General features: G+C 35.4%; 1 protein-coding gene and 1 pseudogene across 1 annotated transcript; one reads left to right on the top strand and one right to left on the bottom strand.

Annotated features, from left to right (window-relative positions):
• Positions 1 to 3,242: 3,242 nt before the first annotated feature.
• Positions 3,243 to 6,815, top strand: LOC105040945 (uncharacterized protein At4g28440). Its single transcript, XM_010917706.4, has 2 exons — positions 3,243 to 3,621; positions 6,543 to 6,815. Exons 1-2 carry the CDS (start codon positions 3,366 to 3,368, stop codon positions 6,731 to 6,733), a joined length of 447 nt encoding a protein of 148 aa, XP_010916008.1. The 5' UTR covers positions 3,243 to 3,365; the 3' UTR covers positions 6,734 to 6,815.
• A 1,643-nt stretch (positions 6,816 to 8,458) lies between these two features.
• On the bottom strand, positions 8,459 to 11,655 carry LOC140856130 (zinc finger BED domain-containing protein RICESLEEPER 2-like; annotated as a pseudogene).
• Between the last annotated feature and the right edge of the window lie 328 nt (positions 11,656 to 11,983).

Here is an 11,983-nt window from a genome sequence, read left to right as displayed (position 1 = left end):
GTAACCGTGTCCGCATGCTGACGTGTTGCCGACGGTAGAAATAAGGCAAGATTTCGATGTAAAAAAATACAGTGCAGCGGGAAACGCAACGTTCCTGCCGGACTCAGAAGTGAGACCAGAATAACAATGACGTGGAACCCACGTGTGGGTGTGACGTGCGGAAGATTTGGAAATAACTAAAGAAATAATATAATATTTTAAAGGATATAAAATTATTTTTTATGATATAATATTCGAGTTGAGATGAAGGATAAAGGTTCGCCTGGAAGTGCACGCCAGGCTGTGCAATTCTGTCCGTTTGTGGGGCACGTGTCCCTTTCGGTGCGAGAAGTTCGTACCGGCCGGAAGACTAGCCGTTCGTGCGAAGAAGAGTCAAAAACTGGTCCGACTTTGTTGACCAGCATAATTTAAGGGTCATTTTACGCCCTCCCAGTCAATTTGGTGGTGCGGAGCTCATCTTGATCCCTTGGAGAAGGGATTGCACGCAAGTGATCAATGTTTTACCGGTTCTGGAAACTCTTATGTGCATCGTACATGCAAGTATGCATATGCTTGGACGCATAATAATGGCTACTTAAGATTATGGTTATTTTCTATAAGGTTTGTTGGTGTATTCATTGTTCAATTGTTTAATAAAGCATTTTATTTATTATTAAATAATTTGAAATTTATTAATAATTAGAAATTGCAGATTAGCATGCTATGTAAAATTATTAGGGGTTAGTAATCAATGAATTGAATTTTAATCCTACATTTTTCAAATCAGTTTTATCTGGTTCTAGTTCTCAAAGAAAAATCACTAGTTCTAATTATTTTCAAAGAAAAAACATAACTCAGCAGCAAATATTAGCATCTGTAATTCCTTGTATAGTAATTAGAAGGAAGAAGCGATGACCATCATTCCTGTTGTGACAGCAAATAAGTATTCCAGGTGAGGATTTCATAAATGGCATCTAGGCATTGCTTAATAAAACTCATTCTCAAGCTGCTGCAATGAATGATCATAAGAGACCTGCAATATATATTTGTAATTAAAGTGAGAGAATTATTTGATGATGGCTATCATCTTGTCAACTGCCAGTTAAAAACTTTTTGGCCAACATGCAATCTAAATGGAATAAAGAAGTTATGACTACCAAACTTGTTTTGGCAATATTGGCACCTATAAGCAATCTACCATTGAGGTTGTCAATATTCATCATCAAAATCAAGGAAGAATCAAATGCACAGTTTCAAAAGGCTTGCTATAAGATCCCATGCTTATCAAAGATTCTAAGATTCAATTAGATGGTGGTTTTCTGGGAGTCTGGTCTTGTACCATAATGATGCAAGGGAGTATCCCTCTTCATGACTCTCTTTAGAAAAGAAAATAAAAGAAAAGTAAAAACCTTCCCCCTCCAAATATCATGGCCGATGTTGACATGCCTACATGGTCGGACCGGCGGTGAAGATGTCAGATATTTTTTTTCTGAGGAGAGCTTTTGCGCATGACTAAGATTGTGCTGCCATGAAGTTACAATTCAGCTTGCAAATTTATTTTTTTAAAAAAAATCAAATAGTAACTGTTATTTTCTTTGCACTACCATCACTGCAGCGTGATGAAGGTTAGACAACGGTCAACAAAAGCCCTCAAAACTTTTGAAAATGATTCTTGTAATCTTATACCGGGAAAAAGGAATCCATTCTAATATGTCCTTCGGTAATCTACCTTGATAGTTAGACGGTAGTCTTATTCTGATGACCATCATGACAGTTTTGGCATAAATCATCCACTCACCCCCTCTTATCTGATAATTTAATGGACAAAATCGACTTACTAAGTACTAAACCTTACGCGTTGCTTTGTAAACGTGGACCCACCACTAGGAATCCGACACGAAAAGTCGCCCGTGGTTGGTCTATTGACCGCGGAATTTGCTAGATTGCTCTTTATTGGTGTACGGTGTACCTACGCCCAAACCAAGAGCACTCTTGTAAATATTGGGCACGGTTCATGGGAAAAAAAATTTTATCTAAAAAATAAATTTTTAAAAATAATTTTAGATTACTTTTTAAAAAATAATTTAAATATATTTAATTGATCATAAAAAAAATATATATTTGATAAAAAAATTATATAAAATATCCATAATATCTTTAATAAATACAAAATCATACCTTTTTTCTCCTAAATATTATATAAATAATAATATTACATTTATATTAATATTAATGTAATATTAATATATTATAATATAGTATTAAATTAAAATAATTTATTATATTAATATAATATTAATAATTTAATAAAATAAATTTATTAAGATAAATATAAGTATAATAATATATTAATATAAATAATATATTAATATTATTATTCAGTATTTTATCCTAACCATTCATTATTATTTTATAAAATTTTAGTCATGAATCTATTTTTTAAAAAAAAATAATTACTTTCCATCTTGTGAAAAATTATAAAATTCATCTTCTACTTTCCATAAATATGAAAAATGTTTACACATGAGAAGATATTATTTTTATTTTTTTTCTTAAAATTTCAATTAAATAAGAGGACTTCTCTTTATTTTTCAAGAATTGATACTTTTCTTCATTTTTCGTAAATCAAATGAATTCATAATGACTTGCAGATGGTATCGAATGAGATCTATTTTACCTCCAACTAGTTGGCATGGCATGAATTATTGTTTATATTAAATTTATATTAGTTATCAAAAAATTATTAATTAAAATTATTTTATCATATATATTTTGGATCATTCAATAAAACATCACTACATCGTATGGTGAGATTAAAAAAATTGGATATTGCATTGAAAATGACTAATCAGGGTTAATCGTATATTTTATCTGTGTTTACACTATCAATCAAGTAAAAAGTTTTGAAATTTTGAATCATTATTTTATTTGGTGGTCTAAAATCCAACAATTCTGACCAATTTCCTTATGCCACGTCAGGCTTGTTTGGAATCATTGTATAGTTGGGCCCGTAGTATTGAACGTAGAAATAAGAGTGGCCCGTCGACCATTCACGAGCCCTATTAAGTTATACCCCGGCATAGGATAAATAATGCAACTTTTCCCTCATCGCCACACGATCCATCGGGAAAGAAATTGATCATAACCATCCATCAGTGGAGGCACGACTAGATGACTCGATATAAAACTGTTCCGAGAGGAATGGTGAACGCAGTCTGGGTCAAAGCTCTTCCTGGCCCGTTCCTCTTTCCCAATCCGGTCCTAAATTTTCAAAAGAAGAGAGAGACGTCTATTTAATTCCATCGCCTTGTCTCTCCTGGTTAGGGTTACGGTTTTGATTTGGTTTTTGGAAATTTTCCAGGGTTAGGGTTTCGGCGGGTGCAGGAATGGCGACGGTGGGGGGCCAGCAGCAGCAGGGAGAAGGGGCGGCGAAGCCGGCAATGAGGAAGCCGGTGTTCACGAAGGTGGACCAGCTGAAGCCCGGGACGAGCGGCCACACGCTTACGGTCAAGGTGATTAGCTCCGAGACGGTGCTCCAGAAGGGTCGCGCCGCCTCCGCCTACCTCCGCCAGACACGGATCGCCGAGTGCCTCGTCGGCGACGAGACCGGCACCATCATCTTCGCCGCCCGCAACGACCAGGGTTCGATTGTCGTCCTTTCCTTTTCCCATTCCAAGCCATTGTTTGCATCGAAATCTTCTTCATGGAGTTTATAATCTAGATTTTTAGATCGGACCCTTAGATCTTGCCTCGGAGACTCATGGGAGGCCGTAAAGGTGGTCTCTTGATCCTGAGATCGGAAAGAACTCGTATGCAAACGCTAGGTTCGCATTTGATCTCTTAGTTGGTTTTTGTTTAGGGTTTATAGAGAGATTCCTTCGATTATGGTCTTTTTATACGTACGGGAATCTCTACTTCTGAAACAGCACAGGAAGCCTTCTATTTTCTTATATAGATGTTGATCGAATACGTACACGAGACCTGCATGACCATTGGCAGCAGGAAGGTGCCACCTTGGATCATCAAAAGCTCATTGTTTTTAATCTTCTATTTTTACAAGCGTTGGAGACCTACAAACTTTCGTGTTTATTGGAATGCTCCTTAGAGCGTTGGAGACCTACAAGCGTTGGAGACCTACATCGAATGGATGGAGTTGATGCGGATGTTATGGCTTTGTTTTCAACAAATGCTCTACCATCTTGATCCTCTAAAACAAAAGGAAACATATATATATATATATAAGAAAAATGAATGCCCCTTTCTGCAGTTTTGCCTATTTGCAGGATCAGAGCAAGTTTTGGTTCCATATGGGATTGAATTCTTGGAAATTTGGAAAGTAAGACAATTTTGGGAGAAAAATTATTGGAAGAGTTGAAAAGAAAAACAAAAGTAATCGATCAAAGATATCCACAAATTTTGGTGGATTCTGACTAGTTAGTATATCATGACTGGTGTACGCGTACTTAGCCGCAATCAGAACTACTTAAAAATTTCCTAACTAAACAAATTGACTTCCACTATAAACTTGTAGGGGTGAGATACTTTTTAAAATTTTTAGTTTGCTAAATTTGTGATTTAGTTTCATTCTATGGTATTTAGTTTCATTCTTTGATTCGTATATGGGCATGAATATACACAACTTGTAGGAAGGGCCATCTACATGCAGGCTTTAGCTCTGGTGAACTCGGTAAAATGGTGCAACTTGTTCCTGTTGTTTTGTGTTGTGTCCATGAGCAATGCATGATTCCTGATAACTTCTGTTTATATGCTTCTGAGGGATATCCTTCTTGCATCTTCTCTCACAAGGAAAAAAAAAAGATATTCTTGCATGACTGCTGAAATATAAAGAACAAATAAGTGGATTTTGCATATATGTATTTTTTGGACATATCATTTGACAGCTTCAGCCATTGGACCAAGTCTTCAGTTTTTAACATGTAAGGGAAATGTCTAAGTAGCTACAGGATACTGCAGTTAAACTGCAAGGAACACATGTGATGGTATTCAGTGGTATAATGTAGTTCGTTAAGGTCAATCATGAAAATCTTTTTTATTCTGCATAAAGACTCTGTTAATGCTTAAGATATTAATTATCTATACAAATTACATTACCTCCAATTTTTTTTCATATCCTGAATATTCTAATGTTGTGGATACACTTGCATACATACAGGAGGCACATATGTGCATGGCCGCATGAACAATTTTGGTTTTGTTATGCTCAAGCCTCTGAATAAATTCAATTGAGTTTAAGCAGCTAGTGTCTATTTAATTTTTTAACTAAAACCTGTACTTCTTCATCAATGAAAGCACCTTTGTAGGAGTGGCAATTTTTTAAACCGGACCTAACAACTTAAACTTGCCTAAAATAATCAGGTTTAGATAAAGGTTTTCATTGTCATGTTGGTTTTGCCAATTGGGCTTATATGGTTAGAGGGGGCAGTTGAGGCATTAAATAGTTTAAGAGTCAGGGTAGTCTGGAAGGCATACCTCACACTTCTCTCTTTCAATAGGGTTGAAGCCCACCACTCCCTTCTTTCACACACTCACACACCCCATGTCTGCCCTCCCTAATTCCATTCCTGACTGGCTTTTATGACTCGATGCTACTGCATGGAAGCATGGGCCACTGTAATTCTATAAATGCGGCAAGGCTATGACGAAGGCCTCCACAAGCCTCTACTGTAAGTGAACACCTCAACAATGGCTCGGTCTTGTCCTTTAAATTAATTTATCGGCTGCATGGATGGGTTTCAGGTTGTTATGAAATATGCTGGTCAGGTTTATGTCTGCCTTCTTAACTTGGTTATAAGTGGGTTGGCTTCAAGTCGCGGTTTTAATATACAGTTTTAAAATTAGGATTTTACATTTTACACCCATTGCAAGTTTGATATTGGTGACCGAGAAAACCTAAAACATCCATACAAAAGATTGTGTTTTGGATACCCTATCCTGGGTTTCAAGTTGCCCTGAATATATATTACCATAGGGTGACATAGTGTGTTTATTTTGGGGTGATTTGATGCATACACTAGTTGTCTCCAAAACATTGTTTATTTCTTTTTTGGGTAAGTTGGTCTTCTACATCATACGCAACAGTTTAGATTTTCAACTTTGATCACCAGTATAAAATTTGGTGGGTTTACATTCCCCTCTTCACACCATTTTTATATTATAACTGCACCTCTATATGAATGTAGATATATGTACCTATGTGCTTGTATATGGGCACATGTATGTGGTTTATGTGCATTTTGAGGCAATGCAACCTGACTTGACCAATCACCACCTGCAATTCTGCTTATGAGAACCATAAAGTCATGAAGAGTTTTTTTCCTATTTGAAGCATTAGAGATTGTGTTTAGGTTGGTTTCATCTTTCTTTGGTTTGGTGTTGGCAGTTCATAATGTTACAGTTTCTAGCTTATGGTACTTATAATATGATGAAACGAGAACCTCTAAAACTCTAGAATGCAGCATCAACTCATCCATTAATGTTTAGTTCTTGAAAGCATGCAATCTTCTTGTGTGACTGGAATAGTCTTTGCTTGTCTTAATTGACAGTTGATGTGATGAAACCTGATGCGACTGTGATCCTGCGCAATGCAAAGATTGATATGTTCAAGGGGTCAATGAGGCTGGCAGTCGACAAGTGGGGTCGTGTCGAGGTTACTGAACCTGCAACTTTTACGGTGAAGAAGGATAATAATTTATCTGCAGTGGAGTATGAACTGGTGAAGGTAGTAGAAGAGTGAGTTTGATCCTTTTGCAGATTACCTTTCTGACGCAGGGAAGACTTCGAGCTTTCAAAGCTTTTTTTTTTTTTTTGGGGGGTGGGGGGGGTGGGCCTAGTTTCATTTGGTCTTTATGGTCATAGATATGAAGGTATAAAGTTTCATTAGGAAAACAGTTGAAGTCATACAAAATCTCAGTGGAGCTTGTGATGCTTTTGCCTTTTGTTAACATGTTGACATCAGTCAGCGTAACCTGTAATTTCAGTATGGATTATGAAGGGGCTGTAAATGAATCAGCAGGTGCTGTCTTTTAATATGCGAATAGATATGTAGCAAACTTGAAGTAAACAATCGAGGTTTATTGACAGCTGTTGGTTTCTTATCTGGTTCCTTCTTTAAATCTTTTCAATCATTGAGGTTCAACAGTGTTACCGTCAATCTCTCTTTATTCAGTGTTCTCTACCGTTAGGATGAGCTGGAATATGCAGTATGGCTCTTGTAAATACGCAAAGGGAGTTTTGATGTTTTTATTGACACGTGGAAGTCGATAATATTTTTGACTCGGACAAATTTTTTATTTGGAGTGAAATCCCAGTATCCATGCAGGCTTGAGTGATGGTTTTTCGTGTTTTAATGGAACACCTGAGTGCACACGATTGCTGCGTTCTAGATGTGCCACCTTACCATTTTAAAATGACTAATAAATATAACAATATATGTGTCCATAATCTGTTTTCTACTTGCTTGAAGTTGAACCCAAACTTTTATTTTATCGAGTATTACATTTAAATGCTTAGAATATGCTATTATTTTATCCAACTTAATCATGTAAATGATGTTCCGTTGTGCTTGGCCAAAGTCTTGGTTTGCCAGCACTCCCAATATGAAAAACCCCAACATTTTATAATTTCCATGGATGATATCGAATAAAATTAGATTATATTGTATTTTATGAAAGCAAGGGAGCGTAACTGCGGTAGTTTATTTATGGTTACTGCATCGAGGGATCTCCTTTGGCTTTAGACTACTGACGTGTGTACTTTTTGATCGCAGTTGTTTTGGCAACGGTTATATCTGTAAGTCCGTGGGAATTGCTGTATTAGCGAAATTAAGAGTTTTACCATACGCTTCATCCAGGATTAGGGTTGGAACTGGGCCGGGCCACACCCCTACCCGAGCCTGGCCCATAATTTTTTATGGGCTTCGGGCCGGCTTCGGCCCGAAAATTTTTCAAAACATGAGGCCCGAGCCCGGTCCGGGCTCAAGCCCGAGCCTGGCCCGGGCCCAATCGGACCGGCCCTAACCTAATCGGCCTGGCCCGAACTGATAACAAAGTTTACTAATTTCATATCACTGTAGGGTGTAAGGTCTGTTGATTAGGTGCAGTACAGGGGTGGCTGTGTTTAACCTCTGAAAACAACACATTCTGAGATTCTACTTATTGCCTGCTGATCTCCTCCCACGTATGGCATTTGCCGCCTATGCCATAATAGAGTCTAATTATGGCTCTCTCCCGTTTGCTAAATGTTGCACGTAGAAGCTTATCAACTTCATCCTATAATGAGCAACACAGCTGGCAAATTCAAGCATGGTACCTTTGGGCAGGAAAAAAATTCAAGCATGGTACCTTCTTAGGAGGTTCAAATTCAAAGATTGGAATCTGTAAAGAAACCACCAATCTTTCTAAGGATTGGATATAGATCTGGATTACTGAATATGTATTCAGATCCGAGACCTAAATCCAATCCATTACTAGCACTAACAAAAGCATTCAAATCTGAAACAAATGATTTGTCTTAAAACAATGATGAACAACTTAACATCACAATAATTGACATCAACGATTATATAGTGACATAGGGAGGTATTACAATGTTTGTATCACTATTCTATATTTACTAAAATTCTTTCTAAAATGAAGTTCATTCTGCAGATCCCAGATAAAACTACATAATGCAGTTCCTACTTGCTGAAAATTATAAAACAATGGCAGTGTCAAAACATTCACATATTCCTACCATCTGAAGCTACTATAATAAAGAAGAACAGGAGGCAGCAGACCAAAGAGCTTCAGCATGTTTCATGTGCACCCAGTCCTTCAGGAACCCATTAACTACAAATTATGTTCATTACCAGAATATTTCAATTCTCAAGCACAAGAAATCAAATTGCTGAATTGTAAGAAATTACTTGAATTGTAAGAAATTACTTGGCCACCAAACTACTACTACAAATATTGGGGAAATAAAAACAAGCAAACAATTTTTGAACGATAAAGATAGCCTTAGAAGCTATGATTACAGCTTGCTTAAGAAAATTCTGTTGCAAACTTGCACCGGCAGTGGTACAAGTTAGAGGCAAGAAAAGGACAGGTTCCTAAACTCCTCTCTCTGAAGGAAGCAACTTTTAAAGAATCCCAAGTAAGTAGCAGTTTGAACAAAATCTGCATGTAGATCTCTTTGTTAGTACAGTCTTCTTTCCCTAATTTTCCCACTACAGTCTTCCTGCAAAATAACAGCCAATTCATATGGAATAGCCTCATTAGTGCCCAAAGAAAAATCTGTTTATTGAGCTGATTTGGCAATGAGATCAATCATTAGTGTCCATCTCGTTTGACACTTGTCACACACCAATTTTTAATTAAAAGAAAGAGATTGATGAGCTTATACCAAAATACAAGCAATCTCCATCTTCATTCATTCGTCGTCATCAAAATCTGTATTTAGAATAAACTAAATAATTAAAAGATGAAAAAATTTAAATATAAAAATCTGTAACTTCATATAGATTAAAATAAATTTTAAAGATGCTTATATAATATTACATCCATGTTCCAACTTTACTGCTTGGCTTGCTCTGGGGTGCCATCATCCACAATTAAGCTACTTGTAACTGTTAACATATATATCAATCATAAATTTTCAAAATATAAATACTATAAGCAAATAAAAAATATAATATAAATTTAAAATATTTATATACCTTCATCATATTCTTCACGAAGCCAATCTTGAGTACAAGCTAAGGCCTCAACAGTAGATGGGCTCAATGAACTCCGATACTGATCTACAACTCTACCGCCAGTGCTGAATGCCGATTCTGATGAAACAGTAGAGACTAGAATAGCGAGAATATCTCTTGCCATTCTCGATAATATAGGATAGATTACTGCATTGCTCTTCCACCATGTCAAGATATCAAACTGTTTGTCCTTCAAATCAGAAAGTACATCATCATCCAAATAACTATCTAGCTCTGATCTCTTTGGCCTTTTCGAAGAACTTTGATTTTTAAACTGAACAAAATCCATGCCAAATTTTACTTTACTCAAATTAAAAGTAGAAACTAAATTTATATCCTTTTGTCCATCAAAACCAGCTGCTAGCTCACTTGAACCTATAGAAGGCTGCACTCTTGTTGTATCTGCATACTCATTATAAAATTTATAAAGACAAGTACGAATATCATCAATCTTCTTCTTGCTCTCTTCTGCATCAAATGCCATTTGATAATAAAACTCTATAAATATCAACTTTGACCTCGGATCCAAAATAGAAGCAATAACTAATAAAATATTACACTGAGACCAATATTTGTTGAACTTCTTTTGCATCTCATTTGTTAACTGCTTTAGTATATCATAATTATCATTGGTATCAACACTCTCATTCATCAATAAAGCCCTAATTCCCCAAACTTCTTTTATGTAGAAATTAGATGTGGGATACTTGTAACCAGAAAATACTTTAGTGGCATCTAGAAAGCCTTCTAAAAATTTAAGAATTACGTCAGCTTGTTTCCATTCATCGTTGCTAGGACATATGCATGAATGCTCAGTTCATATCTAATAAAAATATCTTTATAAGTAATTGCATCAGTCAACATTTTATAAGTGAAATTCCATCTTGTAGCAATATCCAAATTAAGCCCTTTTTTAATAGAAAGTCTCATATGTTGTGCAATTTCATTAAATCCTTGCATTCGAGATGGAGATGCAGATACATATCTAATAATCTCTCTTATGCATTCAATAGCTTCATGAATTATTTTCATCCCATCCTGAACCATAATGTTTAATATATGTGCACAGCATCTAATATGACTATACTCCCCATTAAATAACATTCCATAAGAAAAAATGATCTTGAATCCTTCTAATTATAGCATCATTTGTGGAGCAATTATCTAAAGTAATAGCATATATTTTAGAATCTAGTTCCCATTCAAGAAGACACTTTCCAATAGCATCTTCAATTGCAAAACTTGTATGAGGGTATAGTAGTTTCTTAAAACTAATTATCTTCTTATGCAGAATAAAGTCAGAATCAATATAATGTGCCGTGAGAGAAATATAACCAATTTTCTGATTTGATGTCCAAATATCAGTAGTGAAACTAACCCGAGAACTTAATTTCTTAAATGTATCAAATAATTTTTTTCTTTCTGCTTGGTATAAAGTTATACAGTTATTTCTTACTGTCTTACGATCAATAATGTTAAATAACGGCTGAACAGACCTCATAAAATCTGAAAAAATAGGATGCTCAATAATACGAAATGGAAGCTCGACACATATGATAAATTTTGCAAGCAATTTTCTGCTCTCTTCTTGATTGAATTTAAAAGACTTCACCGAATCTTTTGAACTTGCTACTATCAACATTTGATTAACTGGATTCTTTTGATATTTCTTGCAAATATTTTCAAGATGCCGTTTAAGATGACTTGTTCCTCCTTTCGTACTACCACTTAATGCCTTTTTATAATATTTGCATATAGCTATTGATCCATCAGATTTTTTTTTCTCGATAAAATGAATCCATACCCAAGATCTTTTCTTAGAATTTTTGTCACAATCAATTTCAGAATTATCTTCATTTTTGTCACCTTCGTTCCTTATATATTCCACAATCTCATTTTTCACCCATTTTAGATTCAGACATCAGTACAACAATCTGCATAAATAATTTTATAAATTACTCAAAAGAACCACTTAATATCAAATTACAGTATAAATCAAAACTATCAAAATAAAAAATCCAATAGAAAAAGCATTATAAACCGATCAACCAATACTTAATACCACTATAGCAGCACGTGGCTAAAAGAGAATATAAAATTTATGGCGCCTGATATCAGTCAAAAATCTAAAAGATTAGATGAAACATTGAAACATAATGAGGATTTCAACGAAAAATAAAAATTTGTGGGTAAATGTAACATTACTTTAGATTCTCATGTAGCATTGACAATGATCTAGTGATTTCCTAT

The sequence above is a fragment of the Elaeis guineensis genome, chromosome 3 (genome assembly GCF_000442705.2).
Source record: "Elaeis guineensis isolate ETL-2024a chromosome 3, EG11, whole genome shotgun sequence".
NCBI classification, from domain to species: Eukaryota; Viridiplantae; Streptophyta; class Magnoliopsida; order Arecales; family Arecaceae; genus Elaeis; species Elaeis guineensis.
This window is presented reverse-complemented; position numbering and strand designations above follow the sequence as displayed.

What these genes read in the sequence shown, in the direction of transcription:
- LOC105040945 (XM_010917706.4), top strand. Translation starts at nt 3,366, where the DNA reads ATGGCGACGGTGGGGGGCCAGCAGCAGCAGGGAGAAGGGGCGGCGAAG. An exon ending in CGCCGCCCGCAACGACCAGG is followed by an intron (nt 3,622 to 6,542) that starts GTTCGATTGTCG and finishes CTTAATTGACAG; the next exon opens with TTGATGTGATGAAACCTGAT.